This window comes from Stegostoma tigrinum, chromosome 35 (assembly GCF_030684315.1).
Source record: "Stegostoma tigrinum isolate sSteTig4 chromosome 35, sSteTig4.hap1, whole genome shotgun sequence".
In the NCBI taxonomy this organism is placed as follows: Eukaryota; Metazoa; Chordata; class Chondrichthyes; order Orectolobiformes; family Stegostomatidae; genus Stegostoma; species Stegostoma tigrinum.
The window spans coordinates 465,655-491,610 of record NC_081388.1 but is presented as its reverse complement, the minus strand read 5'-3'; the positions used below and the strand labels follow the sequence as shown (position 1 = coordinate 491,610).

At 43.1% G+C, this 25,956-nt stretch overlaps 2 protein-coding genes across 3 annotated transcripts in view; both read left to right on the top strand.

Annotated features, from left to right (window-relative positions):
- The window catches only part of LOC125450624 (utrophin-like), a 116,546-nt gene that overhangs the window by 42,081 nt on the left and 48,509 nt on the right, over nucleotides 1–25,956 (top strand). The gene's annotated exons all lie outside the window — the stretch shown is intronic.
- Nucleotides 828–24,205, top strand: LOC132206320 (utrophin-like). 2 transcript variants are annotated; one of them, XR_009442972.1, is made up of 2 exons: nucleotides 828–941; nucleotides 23,877–24,205. XR_009442972.1 is itself a non-coding variant. In XM_059639942.1 (2 exons), the coding sequence occupies exons 1-2, from the start codon at nucleotides 3,764–3,766 to the stop codon at nucleotides 24,185–24,187; spliced, it is 351 nt and encodes a 116-aa protein (XP_059495925.1). In that variant the 5' UTR covers nucleotides 3,119–3,763; the 3' UTR covers nucleotides 24,188–24,205. The 2 variants fall into 2 exon arrangements, 1 of the variants encoding a protein (XP_059495925.1); XM_059639942.1 differs by lacking the exon at nucleotides 828–941 and adding an exon at nucleotides 3,119–3,803.

The window sequence follows — 25,956 nt, the reverse complement described above, 5'->3', positions numbered from 1 at the left end:
TCATGTTAGGATCTTGCCTATTTGTAGTTACCACCACCAACATGGACTCAGGGGTTTAATGTGAACTGGCCAAATTTTCTAACAGTGACAAACTGGTGGAGGGAAGGGTGTGACTAAATCTGAGATCAGATTTTTGAAAAATATGTCTGCCACTTCAATGCACCACCTTGCTCCCTGGCCAACATCTCTGTCTCCGGCTTGCTGCAGTGTTCTAGTGAAGCCCAGTGCAAGCTGGAGGAACAACGCCTCATTTTCTGCTTGGGGACCCTCCAGCCCTCCGGACTCAATATTGAGTCCAATAATTTTTGGGCCTAAACTCTCCCATGTCCCAGCCACCCCCACCCCACACACCAGGCCTTGTTACCATGTAGCCTCCCCCGACACACCCGCTATTGTTAATGACTAACAGTCCCCATTAACAACTATTCACCCTCCCAGCCTGATCAGTAGCAACTCCTAAATCTGTCCAACTGTCTTTCTCTTTGGGCTCTACCCTGTTGATTGCTCCTGACCCCACCCACCTCCCCATTTTCTACCTATACAAACTGACGTTTTCCCAGCCACCATTCAGTTTTTCAAAACTAAAGTGCATGTTTAGGCCTGTACATTGGCATGTAAGTGAACCTGCTTCCATTTTCTCAGCTAATAACTGTATATTTCGAAATCTATTTACATTGGGAGTTGGCCATAAGTTTTCAACTCGGAAATGTTTTTAGATTGCCCAGGGCAGTTAATGTGCAGTTCACTCCAAAGTCAGAGAGTACTGAATTCAATGGATGGAAAGGAAGAGGCTTTCGTACGGAGGGATGATTATACAGTCAAAAGTATCTCATCAAAACAGGTTGGATTTGATGAACATTGTGTCAGATGGCAAAGATAATCAATTTGCTGATTCTCCAAACCTTTTTACTCAATCTGCAGTTGTGGAACTATTTCATTAAGTAAGCGAGATATTGATTTTATTTGCATTATTGTGTGTTTTCAAATGTCAATGCAGTAACCTACTCAAAATTATGGTTCATATCTGGCACTCTGGGTGAAGATGTTCTTATGAGAAACTTTGCAATGTTCTATCGTTGACTAATGCTCTCTAATCTGTAGTAGATTTTAACATAAATATTTATCAATTGGTATATTTTTGGTTTGTTCTTCGCAAAGCCTCTGTCGGAGTTGTGCAAATGTGCTGTTCCCAGAGGGACATTCCGTGCCAGTTGTATTGTAAGCCTTTGTAATGTAGGCCCAAGCAGTGGAGCATTGCTTCATTTGTGTTATTTTTCCAGGATTAATCAAATGTTTTGTATTTGTTGGTTGTTAAATAATAACAGCTTTGCCAAATCTAAAATGTCAGGGAGACGCCAATTATAAATCCTGCGAAGGGAACGAATGACAAATTCCAATTAATTTTAAAATTTTTAACACTGATTCTTACAGGAATATTTTTGTCAAAACAGGAACTGTAAGCGTAGGGGAGTGAAGCCCCAGTAATTGCAAAATAAACTACACAGTCTATGTGTAGAGTTGACAAAGTGTGGAGCTAGATGAACACAACAGGCCAAGCAGCATCTTAGGAGCACAAAAGCTGACGTTTCGGGCCGAGACCATTCATCAGACAAGTTCGGAGGTTGCTGTTTGGCCTGCTGTGTTCATCCAGCTCCACACTTTGTTATCTCGGATTCTCCAGCATCCGCAGTTCCCATTGTCTCTCTCCACACAGCCCAGGTGTAGTTGCCTCTAGTGCATTTTATTGACTGTACAGTTACAAGAATGATTAAACATTTTAGTTCACTGTCATTTGAATAGAATAGAATCCCTACAGTGTGGAAGCAGGCTATTCATTCCATTGAGTTTACACTGACCCTCTGAAGACAATCCCACCTCGATCCACCCGACCCAGGAAACCCTGCATTTCCCATGGCTAACTCAACTAGCCTGGACACTATGAGGTAATTTAGCATGGCCAGTCCTGGACATCTTTGGGTAGTGGAAGGAAACCAAAGCACCTGGCGGAACAAGCAGACTCTACACAGACAGTTGCCTGAGGGTGGAATTGAACCCAGGTTCCTGGCACTGTGAGGCAGCAGTGCTAACCACTGAGCCACCGTGTCACCTCTTTCTCAGCTACATATGAATTTATATCTACAGGTAACTTTAATACTTAAAGGGCTCCTACTCTAACAACTTCAGTAAATTTGGAGCTTCGAAAGAAACAAAATCCTCTTTTGTTGGTCTTAACTTGACCTTTACTGCTACAGCAGGTTAAAGCTCACTCAGTTCTCTTAGCTATCTGAGATCCATTGCACAACGTGGGATTCTCTAATTTTGACTGAATCTTACCTCTGTAGCTTGAAATGTATCCTTAACTGCAATCTATGCAAATGCAGCCTCAAGCCCCGAGTGCCACTAAATGTACCAGTATAGATAAAGGTACTGGGATTTGATTCAGTTGTTTGGGCAGCTGGTTTATGAGCGATGCCAAAAACGTGGGTTCACTTCCGACACTGGCTGAGGTTACCATGAATTTCCCAATGTTTCAACGTCACCCGTAGCTCAGAGGCATGGTGACCTTCAGGTTAAGCTCACCACCAGTAATCTCTTGCCCCATGCTCCTTTGAGTCTATGGTGACTTTACCTTTTCTATCTCTTAACAAAAGAAGCTGAGTAGAATGTAGATAACCGAGAAGGCTAGTCAGAAAAGCTTTTCAGCTCAGTACTGCAATAAATGTCAATGTTACGTTGAGTAAAACATGTAACACATCTCTGAGTACCTGAAAACTTAGATCTGCTTTTTGTTTCAGTAGAGAGAGTTTTACACTGAAAGCCAGCAACAGGAGTATGTTGCAATATGCTTTTTGGGTGTATGTTTACTGTTTATTAAATCAGGTTCTGGCTCTTTGCTCATATCTCCAGGACTGAAGTCTTGCCAAAAATGAGGCCTCAGGAAACAGGAGTGTACCTGGCTTCAGAGAACAAGGAGGCTGCAGGATGCTGATTAACATAATAAACAGCAGCTAGGAATAGAAGATTACGGCAGGCATTCAGTGCAGCAGTTGAATAAGAGCTTGAGGGCCTCGTATTAAACTAGGCAGTGCAGTGATCTGTAGTTTGAGGTAGAGAAGCACAGTGGAACTGATGGGCACAGATCTCTGAACTCTCAGCCTGTAGCAAAGATGGTAATAAATCTGAGGGACTTTTACATGAACACATTAATTTACAGATCATTGGGAGTGGTCTGGTATTTTGCTGTGGTCTTCCTTGCCCTGGGGACTGAAGTCCCATTTGATGTCACTGTTTGGTTATATGTTTACAATAGACTCCCTTCGAGGATTGGTTTTCTTACCTTTGCGCAGAAAGTCCTTTTTAAAAATTTCTTATGTGACGATCGGTCAGTTATTTTTGACTTCCAAATTGCCAGCGGTTTAGACCAACTGTTTGATTCAGACGGACCCCAAAATTGGGTACGTTAAAGGAAAAACAGCTGGGCTGTTGGAAGAAGCGAGAACTAGCAAAGTCTTTGACTGAACTTTAGGGTGAGAACTGCCTGGGACGAAGAAAGCACAATGGAAGATGGCTGAAAGCCGCAAAAGACTACTGAGCACCCTGGATCTGGGTATCTTTGGACGAGTTCTTTTGAATTGATGGATGTGTGAAACTGCTAATATGTAAACCACAATCTGATGGATTTAGTGTGTAAGAGAAACATGAGGACAGGTTAAAACAGGAGGTAATCTTCTTGAAGATGTAAAACTGCAGCACAACAGCAGTAATGGGACAACCTATTGCAGAAAGATGTCGGCTGTGTCAAGGTGAGACATAATGATGAATGGCCTGAACTTCAGCTTGCAGGAGTTGCTAAGGAAAATTGAACAGGTATAGTAAGAAAAACATGATTTTATCTAATGGCCTAATATTTAGTTCTTCATTCCATGTTATTCACTTTGCGTTTAATTTCTGTTGATGCAGTGGTTAATACCACAGCACACATTCTCTTACATACTTCAATGTGTTGTTGATCCGTTTCTAAGTAGGTTGAAAACTGTGTTAGTGCCACGCATAATGGAATTTTATGAACATACAACAGCAGTAAAAGTCAAAGTACATTTATGTTAAGTTTATAGAGAACTACAAAGTGTGTTCAAATGTTGGGAAAAGTCAGTGGAATAGTTGATTTGTGTTTTAGTTAATTACCAGAGATGCCTGTCACAATTTACAGAGAGCATATCCTGCTGTGGAGTGCCATGTCTTTGTTTAAATTGAGAAATTAAACATGTAATGATTCTCTTATATATTCGAACAGCTGAAAGTAAATACAGTGGTCATTCTTAAATAGACTCTGCTTTAAACCCCATAAACCTATCCAGCTTTTAATTGAGGAGGATAGTTATTCACCAGTTTTAAATACATTGATCGAATACATGTGTGTTCCATTTATCATTGTTCTAATTGTTTTGAAGTAGTATTTACTGTGGAGAAATGCAAGAAACCTGTTCTGGCCATGGTTTCCAGCCAAACAATTGGGGCCACAATTTATGGGAGTTTTCTCAATTTTCTGGAACTTAGTAGCATTTGACCATCGACTGCATGAATTATTCATATGCCTGAGAGTTTGTAATTAGTTTTGCTGACCTTTTACTGTGGCCTAATTTCCACTGCTAATTTAGTGAAAGAAATCCATATAGTATGGATTAACAAGAGTGCCTTATTCACAGCATTGTAAAGTTGGACCAGAGAGTGGATGATGCTTATACGAGCATCCATTTGCTGTCAGGTACCTGGATTGATTGAACTGACATTTCATTTCCTGACCTCCTGCCCTTGGCCTCTCTATGGCAACAATTTTTGAATTAGTAGAATAAGGTCTTGTTATCATGTTAAAAAGGGGAATTGTCAAAGAGGATGTTTTTGGCTTTTATTGCAGTTTCAGGATAAGCGAAAAAGATGCTGAATTAATTTTTGAGTGAAATTTGTATCCAAAGGCAGAATGACTGTGAAGTGGGGTTGTATCTGTCTGCAAGAACCAAGCATGTTGTTTTTATGGAATTAACAAATTGATGCATAAACATGGGGGAGGAGTAAGGTGTTACATATCATGGTTATTAGCTGATTAAAGCCTGAGTTCTTGTGCAGGGGTTGTTTCCTTCATGTAGATGCCTGTTGAGCGAGAGAGAGATTTTGTTTATTTGAATTTCATGTCTCTGGAGTTTAACACACTGTGAAAAGCATTTGTGTTGCATTTGCATTGCATTTCATACAGTTTTCACAGTGTGCGAACCATGGCACAGAGCAAAGCAGTAGATCAAATGTATGACTGAATATTACGTTCAAGGTAGAGCTCAGTTCATGCAGCAGTCATAGAATCCTTAGTGTGGAAGCAGACCATTTGCTCCATCGAGTCCACGCCGAACCTCCAAAGAGCAGCCTATCCAGATTTATCCCCCTACATTATGCCTGTCATCCTGCACATCCCACAGCTAATCCACCTTACCTGCATGCCTTAGGACTGTGGGACGAAACCGCAGCACTCAGAGGAAACCCATGCAGACATGGGGAGAACGTGCAAACTCCACACAGACGGCTGCCGAAGTGGGGAATCGAACCCAGGTCCCTGGCGCTGTGAGGCAGCACAACTAACCACTTATCCACGGCACTGCCCACTCAATATTTAGGAAATAAGGGTTGAAGACTAATTGTGTGTTTAAAAATAACCTAATTCTGGCTTAGTAGCTTCTTAAAAGTGCAGTGTTTTTGATAGTAGCAGACCGTTGCTTTAGCTAGCCATTCCTTCCAAGCCTTTCATCAGTTTCTGTTTGATTCTGGAACCAAGAGCCTCCTCTATCTGTTTTCTTTCATTTCGTTCTTCCAATCATTGATGTGTGGATTGCTGAAAGGCAAGTTTTAAGCTCATTATCTGCAGATGCTTGATCCTGAGCAATTTTCTTGACAATCTTATTTTTAACCAGCAGTGGTTTGCTATTCCCTTTCACTTTTAGGGACAGACTGAGGAGGCAGATTCCAGATCTACCTCAGTTGGAATGGGAATCGTGTCTATGCAGTTGGCATTATTCTTGAGGGAATTTGCCCAACCCAATAAATCTCTGATATTTATTTTCCATTCAGGGTCCCTCATGAATCTTTTTCAGAGACATTAAAGCCTCACAACCAGAAATTGCTCCGACAAATCAGCACTTCTTAGAAAAAAGAGAGATAACAAGGTGTAGAGGTGATGAACACAGCAGACCAAGCAGCATCAGAGGAGCAGGAGGGCTGATGTTTTGGGCCTAGACCATTCTTCTGATTGGTTTCGGCCTGAAACATGAGCTTTTCTGCTCCTCTGATGCTGCTTGGCCTGCTGTGTTCATCCAGCTGTACACCTTGTCATCTCAGATTCTCCAGCATCTGCAGTTCCTACTGTCTCTGAAACTCATTGTAAGAATCAACCTTGATTTCTTGCTTTGGGATCCATCCATTAATTCACATCTTTCCTGTAAGATGGAATGAGGAACGAAATACTTTATACCAGATGCAAAATCTAGTGTGGCAGACGAAATTCAGCATGTGTCGTGAGAACTGACACAGAAACAAGGTAGAATAAATGTTATAATTTAAATGGCTGCACAGAAATAAAGACACACATACTCAACAGTTCTCATACACCGACTCGAAAGTCTTTGTAGGTGGCAGGGTTAGACTATTAGAAGCACAGTCTGTAGCAAGTTCCATTAAGGAATTTATTTACACAAAGCTGAAAAAAGTGTAGAGTTGTAGAGAAGGGAAAATGGAGTGGGGCGAATTGTGGATAATGCTTGCAGGGAACGAAAGTGACAAAGTGAATTGCTTCCTCTCAAGATTTAAGAACCATGATATAGCCTTGCAAATCCATGTGCAACTTCAATATCTTAAATATAAAGTCACATTTTTACTTAAACATTTTCTCTAGTCACCACTGCAAATATTGAATCGGTGATTTTTAATGGCACTTCAGTCAAAGCCCAAATCGATCTTAGAAATAGGAGTAAGCCATTTATCCCTTGACCCTGCTGAATTTTTCAGTGTTATGGCTGATCTGATTGGGTCTTAACTCCACTTTCCTGCCTGCCTTCCGTAGCCCTCAACTCCAGAACTCTAAAATCTGTTAGGCAACCTGGAATTAGTCAGGAACCTGGCCTCCACTGCGAGCTGGGCCAGAGAATTCCAAACTGATGACTGAGAACATTTTCTTTTCATCCTATTTTACATAGGAGACCCCTTAATTTTAAACAGTATGCCTAGTCCTGGAATCCTTTCGGCATCTACCCCGTTAAGACCTCTCAGAATCTTGGGTTTCAAAAAGACCAGTTCTTATTCTTCTAATCACCAATGAGTTAAGGCCTAACTTGCTCAGGCTTTCCACGTAGTCAAGTCCTCACCCTAAGAATCAACATAAAGAATGTTCTTTTGAACTGCTTCCAATATAAACATATCCTGAAGGAAGGAGGTCAAAACTATACCCTGCTGTATATTGGGGCAGCTAGAATTCCCACCTTTTTTCAGTTCCCCTTGTAATAGAGGCCAGTGTTCCCTGATCTTTCTAATTGTTTCTTAACATTTTGCGACAAATTATGTAGCACCTAGGTATTACTTGTGTGTGTTTGTTACATTGTGTCTTCACAGGACCCTTGTGGTGCAGTGATAGTGTCCCTGTCTTTAGACCAACAAGTTTAAGTTTCACCTGCTCCAGAGGTGTGTAACAGGTTGATTAGAAAATGTCTATATTGTCTTTTCATCCGGTCAGTGTGAGGACTACCAATATCTAGAACTGGGTCTGATGCCATTTCGCCAAAACCTCTGCCTTGTTATTTCAAATTCTTTTGGTTTGTTGCATGTATGCAGAAGTCTGAAAGTAATAATGCTGCCACTTTTTCACCTTACTCCTAATTGTGGTGGTGTCTTGTTTGCCCTTCTTGATAGATATTTGGAGAAAGCTTGTTGTTTTTTATATTTTCTGCCAAATGACTCTCATGTCTCCTCTTTGTGTTGACTTGATTTTATAGTGCCACCCATGGTGGTTCCTGCCTGTGCCTTTCAGAGTGTTGTAGGGATTTTCTTGCTTCCATTCTTGTGTGACCACTTTTCCACACATTCTGTTTTATTTTCTTCTCTGAGCGTAACCTGACGGCATAGAGTTTTACATGGCTATCAATGTTCGGATTGCTGTCCTGACTCTGGCCGCCTTTGGGTCTTGCAAGCGTAGGCTGATTGAGCGTGAGCACAAGCCTATTGTGAATGGCTGAAAGAACATGTTTAATTTGATCAGCTACTTGTTAGCAGACATTTTGTTTCACATGGCATTAGATGTGATTCTGTGATTGGGGCATTGCTTACCAAAGAATCCGAAGTGTGTGTCAGCAGCTGCACTAAAAAACAATTTAATTGGTTAATCTTGTAATGTATCTTATTCGTTCGAGCTAGATGCGACCTAGTTACATTCACAGGTGCTTTCTCCTGAACCAAGTGATTTGTCCAATTTCTGTACTTTTTTAAAATTACCCAATAGCGCGGTAACACTTGGACTAGTTAGAGTCAACTTGTCAATCGATCAGCCCTTTTCTTCTGTGCTATAAATTATGATCCTTTGAAACTTAGCATTCTTGCATTTGTCCTGATGAGTGCAAAGTGGAAAGCTGTGGCAAATTGTGTCTGTTTTTGGCAGTATTCTATATGCTGAAAACGCAAGAGATGATAACTTAATGAAAGGGCTGTTCCTTCACTGTTGCTGGGCAAAAAACCTGGGATTCCCTCCCAAATAGCATTGTGGGTCAACCCATAGCAGGAGGAATGCAACGGTTTAAGAAGATAGCTCACCACCCCCTTCTCAAGGGAAACTAGGGATAGGCAAGAAATGCTGGCCAGCCAGTGACGCCCACATCCCACAAATGGAATAAAAAAATGAAGGATCAACATATTTTTTCTTGCTGATTAATCTGCTGTACATCTCCACTATTTCCTGGATTTATATATACAAAATATCTGACTTTTTTGGGGGCAAATATGTTGAAACTTTCTTTGGTAATGTTATTCAAGAGTCAGCCTAATACAGATTAAGCTATCAATCTTAAACCTTGTTAAACTCGACAGAAATGAAAACTCTACTTTCCATTTATAGAGTTTATGCCACTATGACAATTTGTTGTCCCTAAATCTTGTAGATAATAAAGAATTACCAACCCATTCTATAATGGTCATTGTTTGGTTTTTCAAAGGCCAAAGGTCCCAAATCTGATTGAATCAACAACTGGATAGGCCTGTTCAGGTTGCATTAGTAGATCTTTAATTGATTCTGTCTGAAATATTTGATTGCACTGCAAGTATATTACATGAAGGCAAAACAGTAATGTTGTTAACTTGTTGAATCCAACATTTTTTTGTCCAGTCCTTCAAAGACAGTTTCCCTGTTTAGCCCTTAATAAACATCACAAACAGAGAGATAGCTGGGACTTTTTGGTCATGTGTTCTGGTAGTCCATGATGGCCTGGATTTACTGTAAAAATATCAGTGAAGCTAACAGTGGGCTAAATATTCCCAGCCTTTCTGGATGATGTGGGCAGTGCTGGATCAGTTGGAAAAACTATGACAAGATTAGAAAGAAATACTTGGCTTTGAGAAAAAAAATCCAGTTTTCCATCAAAGGTTTCAATGGTGAGAGATGAGTTTCACTAGTGTGCAGCAAAAGGCCTTTGTGCGAGTATTTAGGTCTCATGAGTATCTCACCTCACCTTGAAGTGAGGAATTAGACAGTGACAATTACTGACATGAAAGTCAGAGTGGATATTTGCCAGCTGTTGCAACTGCTTCTCTCGCCTCTATCTTGGCCAGCAATTGTCAACATCGCAGGGTCTGCTCTCGGGGAAGTGACTGCTGGCACCCGCGTGACGACAGAGTTTGGCTTTGGACAAACCTCCTACTGATATGCCTTCGACCTGCCTGGATTCACTACCAAATATTAGGTCCAGAACTGTGCACACCCCGCCCCCCCCCCTCCCCCCTCCCCCGCCCCCGAATGCAATGCAACTCAAGTATTTTGCTCCCTTCCTACCTTGCAAACTTAAACTATTCCAGTGAGTGGTTGGGTAGTTAAAGTCCCCTATTACGGCCTTATTATTCTTACCCTTGTCTGAAATTTAATTATATTTCAATCCTGTATCTCTCAGACTGTTCAGGAGCACACAACAGTAAGCTTGCCCTTTTTATGTTTGTTGCCTCCTTCCATATAACTTTGCTTTGTGATCCTTCCAAGTTATAATTCTTCTTCATTGATTCCTTGTTCAATATTGTGACCCACCTTCTTTACATGGCCCACTCTTCTGTCTGTCCTGCTCTCTATCTGGTCTGAATACCCAAAAACGACAAGTGATGAGCTGCCAATCATGCCCATCTTTCAACCACGCCTCAGTTTTAGCTATGATATAATACTCCCACATGCCTGTCTGTACACTCAGCTCATCCGTCTTATTCTATACACTGCCCACATTAATGAAATACATTCTATTTAACCATATCAAACTCACTTCTGTCTTACATGCCATTTGGTTCCTCACCCTTCCAGACTTAATCACTCACTCGCTGACTCAAACATTTTAACTTAGAATTCATCTCAAAATCTATCCCCTCTGAACTACTTGTCAGGATCCACCCTCCTTCCTTCAAATGACTAATATATGTTGTAAACAGTTGTAGTCCCACCGCCGATTCCTGTAGAACCCCACTGGTCATGGGTCACCAAACTGAAAAAGAACCCTTTATCTCCAATTGCTGTTTCTTGCCTATGAACCAATCTGTATCCATGCTAATATGCTACCTCCAACACCGTGGGCTCTCATGTTATGACTTAACCTTTTGTCAAAATACAAAGCCCAAAGACAACACATCTATAGAACATCGAACATTACCGCACAGAACAGGCCCTTTGGCCCTCGATGTTGTGCCGACCTGTCGTACCAATCTGAAGCCCATCTAACCTACTCTATTCCATGTATGTCCATAAGCTTGCCCAATGACGACTTGAATGTACTTGAAGTTGGCGAATGTACTACCGCTGCAGGCAATGCGTTCCATACCCTTACTACGCTCTGAGTGAAGAAACTACCTCTGACAACTGTCCTATATCTTTCACCCCTCAATTTAAAGCTATGCCCGCTCGTGCTCGCCGTCACCATCCTAGGAAAAAGGCTCTCCCTGTCCACCCTATCTAACCCTCTGATTATCCTATATGTTTTAATTAAGTCACCTCTCAACCTTCTTCTCTCGAATGAAAGCAGCCTCAATTCCCTCAGCCTTTCCTCATAAGACCTTCCCTCCATACCAGGCAACATCCTAGTAAATCTCCTCTGCACCCTTTCCAAAGCTTCCACATCCTTCTTATAATGCGGTGACCAAAACTGTATACAGTACTCCAAGTGCGGCCGCACCAGAGTTTTGTACAGCTTCACCATAACCTCTTGGTTCCGGAACTCGATTCCTCTACTAATAAAAGCTAAAACACTGTATGCCTTCTGAACAGCCCTGTCAACCTGAGTGGCAACTTTCAAGGATCTGTGTACATGGACACCGAGATCTCTCTGCTGAGAGTATTAGCGGTCCTCTGGCACCTTAGCTGTGGCCAGAAATGACTTGAAAATCTTTGCCGGGACCTCTGATATCTCCTTTCCTGCTTCATAAAGTCATGCAGTACAGAAACACGCTCACTTAATCAACATCAATGCCAACTAACAAACATCAAACTACTAATCCCATTTACCTGCACTGAGTCATTACCGACCATACGCTGGCCCTTTAAATGCTCATCTGTTGCTTCTTTAATATTGCAAGCGTACCTGCCTTCTCCACCTTGCCAGGCAGCATATTACATGTTTGTATCACTTTTGGTGAAAACACTTGCCTCAGATCCCCTCTAAATAGCTGACAGTTCACCTGAAATCTATGCCCTCTGACTTAAACTCATTTACTGGTTCTCACAATCAATCTATGCCTCTCATAATTTTGTATACGTCGATCAGCCTCCTCTGCTGCATGGAAAACGCACTTAGCCTATCAGTTTCTCCTCATAAAACTTGCATTCAATCACAAAACAACACCCTGAAACATATACTGTCAACAAACCTGGCCAACACCTCTGTCTCCGGCTTGCTACAGTGTTCCACTGAAGCCCAGCGCAAGCAGAAAGAACAGCACCTCATTTTCCACTTGAGGACCTGACAGCCCTCCAGACTCAATATTGAGGTCTGTAATTTTAGGGCCTAAACTCTCCCATATCCCAGCCCCCGCTACCCCACACACCAGGCTTTGTTACCACGCAGCCTGCCACGACACATTCCCTGTTGTTAGTGACGAACAGTCCCCGTTCACAACTGTTCACCCTCCCAGCCTGATTGTTTGCAACTCCTTTATCTGTCCACCTGTCTTTCTCTCTCTTTGGGCTCTATCCTATTGTTTACTCCCTACACTACCCTCCTCCCTATTTTCTGCATAGAAACCGATGTTTTCCCAGCCACCATCAGTTCTGGGGAAGGGTCACCGGACCGGAAACCTAAACTCTGTTTTCTCCTCCAACATATGCTGCCACGCCTGCTGAGCTTTTCCAGCAACGTTGTTTTTGTTCGTCATTTACAGCATATGCAGTTCTTTCGGTTTTTATCAACAAACCTGTCAGACTCACCAATGCTTTGAAATGCTCCCACTTGTTGCTCAAGACCCTGGGCTCCAGTTGCTCCAATAAGAGGCACCTGCTGTACACATGGTCATGCAGACCAGCAGGAGCACTCAGCATTTGACATGTAGTGTAGGATGCACCAATCATGGGTCAGAGCTTAATTCCAGGCATACCTTAACTGAACAGAACACTGATCTTTGCTTTTAATTTATTCATCCGCCTGCTCAATTGGAGGGAACACAAACCAGTGTTCCCACTCAGGTCTCTGCTCGTATGCATGCTTTTCAGTGAGAGCCTTATCTCATTCGCTCCTCTCAATAACATTCTCTGACTGTCACTGGGCCATCACCGGCTCGTCTCAGTAAAACTGACTGACTGTGTCACAGGGCCCTCACCCGCTCCTCTCGGTAACACTGACTGACTGTGTCACAGGGCCCTCACCCACTCCTCTCAGTAACACTGCCTGTCACAGGGCCCTCACCCGCTCCTCTCGGTAACACTGACTGACTGTGTCACAGGGCCCTCACCCTCTCCTCTCAGTAGCACTGCCTGTCACAGGGCCCTCACCCGCTCCTCTGTTGCATTGACTGACTGTCACAGGGCCCTCACCCGCTCCTCTGTTGCATTGACTGACTGTCACAGGGCCCTCACCCGCTTCTTTCAGTAACACTGCCTGTCACAGGGCTCTCACCCGCGCCTCTCAGTAACATTGACTGCCTGTCACAGGGCCTTCACTCCCTACTTTCAGTAACACTGCCTGTCACAGGGCCCTCACCCGCTCCTCTCGGTAACACTGACTGACTGTCACAGGGCTCTTACCCCCTCCTCTCAGTAACACTGCCTGTCACAGGGCCCTCACCCGCTCCTCTCGGTAACACTGACTGACTGTCACAGTGCTCTCACCCGCTCCTCTCAGTAACAGTGACTGACTGGACAGGGCCCTCACTCCCTACTTTCAGTCACACTGCCTGTCACAGGGCCTTCACCCGCTCCTCTCGGTAACACTGACTGACTGTCACAGGGCTCTTACCCCCTCCTCTCAGTAACACTGCCTGTCACAGGGCCCTCACCCGCTCCTCTCGGTAACACTGACTGACTGTCACAGTGCTCTCACCCGCTCCTCTCAGTAACAGTGACTGACTGGACAGGGCCCTCACTCCCTACTTTCAGTCACACTGCCTGTCACAGGGCCTTCACCCGCTCCTCTCGGTAACACTGACTGACTGTCACAGGGCTCTTCCCCCCTCCTCTCAGTAACACTGCCTGTCACAGGGCCCTCACCCGCTCCTCTCGGTAACACTGACTGACTGTCACAGTGCTCTCACCCGCTCCTCTCAGTAACAGTGACTGACTGGACAGGGCCCTCACTCCCTACTTTCAGTCACACTGCCTGTCACAGGGCCTTCACCCGCTCCTCTCGGTAACACTGACTGACTGTCACAGGGCTCTTACCCCCTCCTCTCAGTAACACTGCCTGTCACAGGGCCCTCACCCGCTCCTCTCGGTAACACTGACTGACTGTCACAGTGCTCTCACCCGCTCCTCTCAGTAACAGTGACTGACTGGACAGGGCACTCACTCCCTACTTTCAGGAACACTGCCTGTCACAGGGACCTCACCCACTCCTCTCGGTAACACTGACTGACTGTCACAGGGCTCTCACCCCCTCCTCTCAGTAACACTGCCTGTCACAGGGCCCTCACCCGCTCCTCTTGGTAACACTGACTGACTGTCACAGGGCCCTCACCCGCTCCTCTCGGTAACACAGACTGACTGTCACAGGACGCTCACCTGCTCCTCTCAGTAACACTGCCTGTCACAGGGCCCTCACCCGCTCCTTTCAGTAACGTTGACTGACTGGACAGGGCCCTCATGCCCTCCTCTCGGTAACACTGACTGACTGTCACAGTGCCCTCATCCGCTCCTCTCAATTACACTGCCCATCACAGTGCCCTCACCCGCTCCTCTCAGTAACACTGCCAGTCACAGGGCCCTCACCCATTCCTCTCAGTAACACTGCCCATCACAGGGACCTTACCCGCTCTTCTCAGTAACACTGCCCGTCACAGGGCGCTCACCTTCTCCTCTCAGTAACACTGCCCATCACGGGGCCCTCACCTGCTCCTCTCAGTAACACTGCCCGTCACAGGGCGCTCACCTGCTCCTCTCAGTAACACTGCCCATCACAGGCCGCTCACCTGCTCCTCTCAGTAACACTGCCCATCACAGGGACCTTACCCGCTCCTCTCAGTAACACTGCCCGTCACAGGGCCCTCAACCGCCGCTCTCAGTAACACTGACTGACTATCTCAGGGCCCTCACCCGCTCCTCTCAGAATCACTGACTGACTGTCACAGGCCTCTCACTCCCTCCTCCCGGTAACACTGATTGCCCGTCACAGAGCTCTCATCCGCTGCTCTGAGTAACACTGGCTGACTGTCACAGTGCCCTTAACTTGCCCACTTATCTGAATTAGAGACAATATCAATGTGGTTGCTTTATGAAGTACAAATACTGTGAGAAATTAATGTCATAATCAAAGTGAACTTGATTAGTAAGAGATTGTGATAGACTGTCTTTATTTATTTCATATAAGTATGTTATTACTGATTTTATGACCTGAAGTCACAGCCGTATTAAATCAGCTTCCCTGCCTCTGTTCGTAACACATTGATATGAAGTATTTGGTGACGTTCAAAATTGATCCCAATGTTTCCTAATCAGATTTTTTGAAAAGTCAGTGCCAGACTTTGTGCATAACAATACCAGACACCAGGTTTATAGCTTAAACAAAAGATTTTACAATTTATTAACAATATGTATCTTTTAAAAGAAAGTTAAGCAAAAAGGTATTCTGATGAATGCCCATGACTTAAACATCATCTTCTTTGATTCTAGCCCCCATTCTAACAAAGACAGAAAGACAGACAAACAGATATAATTAAGGAATATATTAAAGGGAAAAAAATAAATCAAGTGTAACTGGCCAGTTTACTTAACCAGACTGCATGATCTTTAAAACGGAAAGCCCTGTGGATGCTGTAAATCAGGAACAAAAACAAAGCTGCTGGAAAAGCTCAGCGGGTCCAGCAGCATCTGTGAAGGAAACAAAGTAAAATTTCAGATCTGGCGACCCTTCCTCTGATCAGTTCTGAGGAAGGGTCACCAGATCTGACATCGTACCTCTTTTTTACCTTCACAGACGTTTCCAGACCTGCTGAGCTTTTCCGGAAATTTTGTTTTTGTCCATCATCTGAAATCTCACAGTCAGATGAGATAGTATCTTCAAGCTAAAATCTGAACAATCTACAGATGCTGTAAATCAGAAACAAAAACAGAAGTTGCTGTAAAAAACCAGCAGATCTGGCAGCATCTGTGGAGAGAAAACAGAGTTAACATTTTGGGTCAGATTACCCTTCCTCAGGATTCCTTATTTCTAAGTAAGTGTCACAGGATCGGAAACGTGAATTCTAACTTCTGTCCATAGATGCTGCCAGACTTGCTGAGCGTTTCCAGTAATTTCTGAGCTTCTGTCTTGGTTTCTGAAAACACTGAGCTATGCAAATACCTTTCAGTAGGCTTTGGGGGGATATTTAATTATTACTTGTAACAGAGGACCTCTTCACTTAGATTAAGTTGATAATGGGAGGACAACCAGTTGGCAATCAAACCTCTGTCCTGTAGCTTTTGCAGGGACAATCCTTCTGATTTAAAGACAGTTCAATATTGGTTTCTCTTTGTTAGTGACACATCAATCGAGTTTTCTTGGAAGAAGAATTGACCTGCAATTAACTTCCAGACCTAGCCTCAGAAACAAATATCAAATTGTTTCTTCTTTTTTCACATAAGCTGCTGCTCACAGTCCAAAGGTCACTCTCAGCTCACAGTTCACAGCTCCAAGCCAAAAATGATAATGAACTTAAGTACTAGGAGGAGTAAGACAATTCAGCTCCTCGAGCCCCGCTGTTTGATACGATTGTGGTTGATCTTTTCTCTGCTGCAACTTCAGTTTCCTACCTGCTCTCCATAATTCTTGAATCCATTATGAACTCAAAAATCGTTCTATCTCCTCTTCAAATTTGCTCAATGTCACAGCCCCCCAATGCCCTCTCAGGGAGTGAATTCCAGAGATTCATGACCCTTCCAGCATAGAAATTTTTCATCAACTCTTTAAACCTTCTTCCCCTTATGCTAAACCTATGACCTCTTGTTCTATTGCCCGCATGAGGAACCATCCTTTCCATGTCAACTTTATCAATCTGCTTGAACATTTTATATCCCTCAATTAGATCCCTTCTCATCTTTCTGAACACCTGAGAATGTAGGCCGAAACTACTCTGTCTGTCTTAAGACAGGTTCTCGTCTCTGGAATCATCCTGGTGAACCTCCACTGGACTGCCTCCAATACAATGACATCTCTCCTTAAGTAAGGAGACCAGAACTGTACACAGGGCTCCAGGTGTGGTCTCACTAATGCCTTGCGTAGTTGCAGCAACCTTCTTTTGTATTTTTATACTCGCTTTCTTTAGCAACAAATGCCAAAATTCCATTTGCCTTCCTTAATACCTGCTGTACCTGCTTACTGGGTTTCTGTGATTCATAAAACTAAAAAAAATGAAGGATTCAATGCTGTTAAAATGAAATCCATCCAAGTAAAATTGAAATAATGATAAGAGAACATTAATAGAAAGTGAAAACATTTTTCTCTGTCTGGAGAGCAATATTGAACAGCCTTCACATAATAATGTTATTTGTGAGCTTGGATTCTATACTGGAGGAATGCTGCGCAAGTTTTAAGTTTGAATTGTACACCTATACCATGTGCAGTGAGAAGGACAAGAGGTGGGTTTTAATCTAATAATTTTCTGTGTTCTTCTGTTAAAAATACACATAGGCATCCGCTTGTGAGCACTTTCAGTAATTGAATACCACAGTAAAAAGAATGAAAATTTATCTCACCCTGGGATCTGAATTGTCCAGTATCATCATCAACTGGGATCATAACACTTGTCATTTCAAAGGCCAAACCTGATATTACCACTCGATTCCTCAACTAAAATGGAATTTGATTCATTCAATGTCAAACATCAATGACCTTGATAGTGTGTAGTAAATTACAAAGTGAAACAAAATAGTCCTTCACCATTTTTCTTGTAAAGCAAATCCATCGTATTCAATTGTTGTAGTGGTATAAAACACCAGTAAGTCACACATTGCAAAGTCCTCCTGAATGTGAGCCAAACATTGACATAGATCTGTGGTTATCCTCAAGAGGCAACCCAATCTGGTATTTGTTTCCTGTTTATGACTTTTTAGGCCACTTTTCTGACAAGAAAGACTTCACCAGTCTCCTTAAACAGCTGAGATCAGACTAAATACAAAGCTCTATTTTGTCCATAACCTACCCTCGATCAATGCTAAAGAAGATAACGCTAGCATTTAAATAAAATTGTATTTATAGAATCATAGAGTGACACAACACGAAACAGACCTTTCAGTCCAACTAGTCCGTGCTGACCATAATCCCAAACTAAAGTAGTCCTGCCTGCCTCCTGCACTCGACCATATCCCTCCAAACATTTCTTATTCATGTACTTATCTGGATGTCTTTTAAATAGTGAAACTGTACCCACATTCACCAATTCCTCTGGAAGTTCATTCCACATATGAACAATCCAACAACATGGCCCACTATCACTCGTATCCTTACATACAGATAAGGAAGGACACCACTTTGATTGGGACAACACATCCATCCTAGGACAAGCCAAACAGAAACATGCACGGGAATTCCTAGAAGCACGGCATTCCAACCGGAATTCCATCAACAAACACATTGATTTGGAGCCAATCTCTCATCCCCTGAGAAAAAGAACAGGAAATGACATCACCAACCCAAGGAAACCTAACCAGATAAATAGAAAGCGGGACATAACACCAGCGCTTCGTCGGAGGCTCACTGATGATGTTACCTAGAATGGTGACGAAACGTCTGAAAACGAATCTTCCAGCTCAGCGAGCAAACTCACATCCAGAACCTCAACCTGAGCTACAAAGCTTCTCAAAACTCATTAGAACAATCCTCTGTGTAAAAAGATTGCCCCTCATTCCCTTTTTAAATCTTTCTCCTCTCATCTTAAAAATATGCCCCCTAGTTTTGAAATCCTCCACAGTAGGGAAAAGACATTTGGCGTTCACCTTATCTAGATCCCTCATTATTTTATAAACATTCATCGGGTGACCCCTCAACCTCCTATGTTCCAGTGAAAAAAGCCCCAGTCTATTCTCACCTTAAATCTCAAACCATCCATTTCTGGCAACATCCTGGTAAATCTTTTCTGAACCCTCTCCAGCTTAATAATATCCTTCCTTGAACACTGACCAGAATTGGACACAACAGTGTAGAAGAGGCCTCACTAATATCCTGTACAACTTCAACATGGCATTCCAACTCTTCTCCTCAAAGGTCTGAGTAATGAAACACCTTCCTAACTACCGAAAGAACTACAGATGCTGTAAATTATGAACAAAAACAAAGTTGCTGTAAAAGCTCAGGAAGTCGGGCAGCATCTTTGAAGGAAAAAACAAAGTTAACGTTTCAGGTCCGGTGACCTTTCCTTAAAACTGGCATTTCCCCTCTTCGCTGTCGACTGTACTACCGATTTTGGTATCATCTGCAAGCTTACTAACCAGGCCTTCTATATTCTCATCTAAATCATTTATATAGATGACAACCAAAAGCAGACCCAGCAATGATCCCTGTGGAACACTGCTGGCAACAGGTCTCCATGATGGAAAACTTCCTTGCATCACCGCTCTCCATCTCCTGCCTTTTATCCAATTTTGTTTAGTTTCTACTCAATTAATATTCCAGTAATAAACATGCCTGATGAGTGGCGGAATGGTAACCGCACCCAAAGTGTTAACGCTGCTTTTTTTTCCCATCACAGATGTTGCCAGACTTGGTGAGCTATTCCAGCAACTTTGTTTTAGTTCCTGATGAGCTGCGACTTTGTACTTGACTGACTTCCAACATCAAAAGTTCTAAATGTTGGAAGAGATTGGTTAATCTTGACTTCCTAGCTTGAAAATGTGCCTTTTATGCAAAGAAACTGTACTCTGGGACAGTGGTTTTGCAGATTTACCTGCAGGCCCAGCTGTGAATCAGAGTTGAAGAAGTTGCATGCACTGATGAATAGGCAGCTGTTTAGCCTCTGGATGGAATCCTGTGGAAGCGACGAGGGTCTAGGCCATTGACTCAAGAACTGATGAGGGAACGGCTTGCCCCAACCATCTTCCCTTCAGGGGAACACCAGCCTCAGGTCGCTGCCCTCAGGGGTATGTCATCCTGACCTTGCTCCTCTCATGCGTCGGCAGCTACATCTTTCTCCCCTCTGGCACTTAATAGACCGGCGGCCGATCTGGTGCGATTTCATTCGCCATGAGCTGTTGGCTAACCAGAACCCAGCAGGTGTACTGAGCAGCAGTGTCACTTGGGAGGTGATGACCTCTGTTACCATGGCAACCAACCTACGATTATTGCTAGATCTCGGGCCAGGATTGAGTGAACCACCATTAGCACGCCGCTTCCCCTTCTTGATGTTGCACATTGAATGCCTTTGAAGGCCTGTTACATTTCTTAATGGTGACACCCCTGCCCACTGTTGAGTCAATACCAGTTGTTGTGGGATGATGTATGTGTGCGTCAGTTGCTCAGTTAGGGACTTTAACTCGCAATGAAGTTGGGAAGTTATGTACAAGTCTTCTCACCATGGATTTAATCTGGCTCTAAGCAGAATTGTAGGTGGTACCATCCTTCCACCTGATTAAATGTCCTCTATTTCCAAACTTGCCACAACAGAAAGTACAAAATCCCGCTGTTTTTGTTCTCAATTCATGGTTTAATTTTGCAATCAGTGTCGGAAGCAGCAGATTAGTTCAGTCCTTGTGAAATTGAAGGCAATGCAACAATTTAATTGGTCACTTTTTAACATGGTAGGTTCTCAAACTGAGGAAATGGTGAATGTTGTTGATCTTTAATGCAATATAATGGAGGAGAGAAAAATCTGGACTACAAAACCCACAGGAAGAAAATTATAATCTGTCAGTGCTGCCTCCATGAGAACAATGCCAAGTAAATACCCGTCCCCATATCGAACAATAGAAGTTTCCTGCATATCAGAACATACCCATTGAGTGGGGAACTGACGAATAATGCAGGAGCACCATCGGATTGAAATACTTTTATTCTAAGGATTTCAGAACATGCTGGGATTTTTATTGCAAGCAATACTTGTGATGGAATATTCTTTTAATGTCAAAGTGCTGCAACAGTTTGGAAGAACCAATATTAAATGGATATTATTGCAGATAATATATGTGAATGAAATAAAATTGTTTGCTTAAAGTATTTTGTAATTGGAATTGAATGTCACATTTTTGTATCTTAGTTGTCTTCTGTTTCTTATTTTTATAGAGCAGGTATTGTCCTGGTCACTTGTAATGCTGCCAATTCAAGATTAACTACATGGATGGTCTCGATCAGTTGCTGAATCCCCGATGTCAGTTTGTAATCCTGAATCCAATATTGTCACTTCATCTTTCAGTTCTGTTTATAATCAAAGTTTGAGATCAACAGCTTTCATTTTACTATCTGGAAGTCAATGAGTGCAGATTTTGTTTGTAAACCAGCGTTCTGTATGTAAAACTGCCTTGTTTAATTAGATTAGTTAGTTGAGATTCATTTTAGTGAAATGAATCCTAACTAAGCTTCATCTCTTCCTCATTCTGAACACATGCTATATCACGCAATGGCTATTCAATTTTGCATTGGTGCCGGTTCAAACCATATGTATTCCAACTACGCATTGATACAGATGAAATAGTACCATTTCCTTGTTCGTACCATTCTCACCATACAGTGTTTCAGCATTTCATTACGTTTCTGTGTACAGTTCTGAACCAGTCCCCTTGCCCCTGAGCTTGCCAAATGTCTCAATGTTGTCATGACATTGTCAAAGAATTCATTCCTTGGAAGATTCAGAGATAAATTAATGTAAACTAGTATGTGTTAATGCCTCTGCTGTAATCGGGCGAAACACTCAGGCCATTGTCTTAATTTTTCTCTCTTGTATTTTTTTGAAATGTTGACCATGCCATTTGCTCCACTTACTGGGATTGGACTTGTTACAGAAGTGCTGAACGTCAACTTGCCAAATACAATTGGCTAAAAAGTCTGAGGCCAATCAGTCTCTTGAAACACTTTTGCTGTGCAATCAACATTCCAACATTAATTGACAATGAAAAATTGCATACGTGCTTCAGAAGATTCGATTTGAAACAGAGATTTGTGAATATGAATGGAGCTATATATGTCTCCATCTCGGGCACCAACCTCAAGTCCACCTGGATGATCTCCAACACCTCCCTCACCTTCCTGGACCCCTCTATCTCCATCTCAGGCAACCACCTAGAAACCAATATGCACTTCAAGCCCACCGACTCCCACAGCGACCTAGGATACACCTCCTCCCACCCACCTCCTGCTAAAATTCTATCCCCTATTCCCAATTCCTTTGCCTTCGCCGCATCTGCTCCCAGGATGAGGCATTCCATTCCCGTACACCTCAGATGTCCTCGTTTTTCAAGGAGCGCAACTCCTCCCCACCCCCCCAACCCCCCGCAGTGGTGAAGAACGCCCTTGACCGTGTCTCCCTCATTTCCTGCAACTCATCCCTCACACCCTGCCCCTGCAATAACCACCAAAAGAGAACCCCCTCATCCTCACATACCACCCTACCAACCTCTGGAGACAACGCATCATCCTCCAACACTTCCACCATCTGCAATCTGACCTCACCACCAAAGACATTTTTCCTCCGACCCTTGTCTACTTTCTGGAGAGACCACTCTCTCCGTGACTCCCTTGTCCGCGCCACACTCCCTTCCAACCCCACCACACCCGGCATTTTCCCTGCAACCACAGGAAGTGCAACATGTACCCCCATACCTCCTCCCTCACCCCCATCCAGGCCCCAAGAAGACTTTCCACATCAAGCAGATGTTCAACTGCACATCTACCAATGTGGTATACTGCATCCGCTGGACCCGTTGTGGCCTCCTCAACATCGTGGAAACCAAGGAGAGACTTAGGTGTTCTGCAAAGCAGTCCCTATGCTCGGTTCACAATAAACAACTGCGCCTCCCAGTCGTGAACAATTTCAACTTCCCCTCCTATTCCTTAGACGACATGTCCATCCTGGGCTTCCTGCAGTGCCACAACAATGCCACCTGAAGGTTGCAGGAACAGCAACTCATATTCTGCTCGGGAACCCTGCAGCCCAAAGGTATCAATGTGGATTTCACAAGCTTCAAAATCTCCCCTCCCCCTACTGCATCCCAGAACCAGCCCAACTCGTCCCCGCCTCCCTCACCTGTTCTTCCTCTCACTTATCCCTTCCTCCCACCTCAAGCCACACCCCCATTTCCTACCTACCAACCTCACCTCTTGACCTGTCCATCCTCCCCGGACTGACCTATCCCCTCCCTACCTCCCCAACCTACACTCACCTCTACTAGCTCAATCCCACCTCTTTAACTTGTCTGTCTCCTCTCCAACTATCTTCTCCTCTATCCATCTTCGATCCGCCTCTCCCTCTCTCCCTATTTATTTCAGAGGCCTCTCCCCCTCACCCTCCCCCTTTTTCTGATGAAGAGTCTAGGCCCAACATGTAAGCTTTTGTGCTCCTAAGATGCTGCTTGGCCTGCTGTGTTCATTCAGCTGCTCACTTTGTTATCCCTATATCTCTTAACAACCTCATTAAGTGAGTTCTTGAGTTAACTATGCAGGGTAGACTTAGAGTTTATCATTCTGACTTGCCAGCCCTGAAAGATGAAAGTTGGTTTATGTTGGATGCTTGTTTCATAGCTACGAAAGATATCCTGAACGGATTTTTCATGTCTTTTGTTGAGAACTTTACCCATTTAGTCACTCTAATCCTTTTCCTTTTTTAAAGTTTCCTTGGTAGTCATAAATTTTTAATGAATAAAATCTTTAGTCTTATACTAGATATTCCCAATTTCAGGAGAAAGTCCAGAGAGACCTTTTAAAGGAAAGGGTTTTAGAAAGAAAACCGAAGTTCCATTGATCAAAGTCATGAATAGTTGATAAATTATTTGCACTTCATATTTCCAGAACCTACCCTGGAAGAGAGAGCCCAGAGAATTGCCAAAGCTGTCCGCAAACAGTCAATAGAAGTGAAGGAAAATTGGGAGCAATTGAAAACCCGTGCGAGCAACTGGCAGAAACAGGTGGAAAAGGCGTTGGAGAAACTTCAAGAACTGCAGAAAGCTCTGGATGATCTTGAGGCTCATGTGATAACAGCTGAGGGGGTCCACACTGATCAGCAACCTGTGGGTGACCTGCTTATTGACTCATTGCAGGGTCACATTGATAAAACCACAGTAAGTGCAATTACATTACACTTCACTTATGAACAGATGTAACCACAATGTTGTATCGAGACGATCAGTAATATGAGTACTTCAGTGATTTTGATTGAATGGTTGTTAAGTTAATTTGCAAATTAAAACTTAGTTGAGCATGCCTTCTGATGATATCACATCGTTAATATTAGTATAGTTGAGGATTCTATTAGTCAGTGACATCAGCTGAGTTATCTACTTGTTGCCATGTTATCGTGATTAAAGGAAAAGTCTTACCACGCCATTTGGCGACTCCTTAGAGAGAGACAACTGGTTATGATTTAACCAGAAGATTACCATGCCTCAGGCAAGTAGAGGGTTTGAGGCGAAGATCATTTGTGGTAAGCTCACTGGTGTGGCAATTGAGCCCTCTCTTGCAGGGCATCACTCTGCATCACAAACCAACCGTTCAGTCAACTGAATTTGAATAGAGTTTAGGATTGGAGAGCAATCCATGCATTTGTATTTTTTTTAATGAATGTTTCTCACTGGCAAACCTTTTAAAAGCCAGCTCATCCATACAGGCTAGATCAGTTCTTGATCTCAGCTGAATTTTTTGATCTCGGGTGAGTCAGCGTTAGGAGTTCAGTGATTGGAATGAATTCACATGAAGTTAGCGAGAGGGATACTACACGTGAATAGATCAATGTTTTGAAAAGAGGATGAGATATGAGCAAAAGTTTAACTGATGTGGAAGACCAGCCAAAATCATCATCAACGGTGGAGCAGGCTTGAGCGGCCACGCAACATTGAGCTGCCGCTATTTGACTTGTTCTGTGAAGAGGAAGGAAAATGGTCAAAGTGTCAAAAATGCTGAAGACCTCATCATTCTACAACCTCAAAATTTGATTGTGTTCAGTATATTATCACTACTGGTACCCCTAAATCCTGGTCTATCATCTCAGCAACACTACTCTGCCCAAAAGCTGGTTACTTGTGACATTTTTGAAGGATCTTCCCAAGTCTGAAAATCATTTTTGTGTTTGTAGAATCAGAGTTGGCGTGTGGAAGGAGGTCTTCTGGCATATCATAGCTCTTTGAAATAACTCCCCAATTTGTCCCCCTCTGCTGTGCAATGACTTCAACCACTTATATAATCTCTTTAATGGATGGAAACTTTTGAAGGCATCCGGAATGAGTATTAACGATCCCAGAATACAACTGAGCCTTATTAAGTTCTTAGTTCTGATGATCAAGAGCTTGATCAAAGAGGATTGTTTTAAAAAGTGCCTTAAAACAGGAAAGGTACAGAGGCTAAGAGGAGGAGGAAGTCTCTTGTTGGGTTTGAAGCCTACAAAATTAAATGTTTGGCAACCAAACATATCCTGAAGTATGGTCGGACTGGTGGAGATTATCCAAATAGCGATAGGCCATTTAAAATCAAGAGTGGGCAAGAGGACATAATTAGACGAGTGCAGATACCCTGAAGTATGGTTGGACTGGTGGAGATTATCCAAATAGTGATAGGCATAGCCAAGGAACAATTTGGAAACAAAAATGAGAATTTAATAAAATTACTGTTAATACTATCAGTTAGGTAGAAAGCACAGAGAATAGGATTTGGTTCAAGATGAGTCTCAGGCAGTGGAGTTTTGACGACCTCAAGTGTTCAATGGGCAAATGTGGGACTCTAGCAGGGAATGCATTGGAATTGTCAGGTCCGGAAGTGAAGTAGTTTCATTTGAAGGTTTCACTGCTTATGAGCCAAGACAAGAGACAGCTTTAGGTATTGCATGAATGTGTGGTCGGACGTTCATCGTGGGATAAACAAGATGCCAAGATTGTGCTGA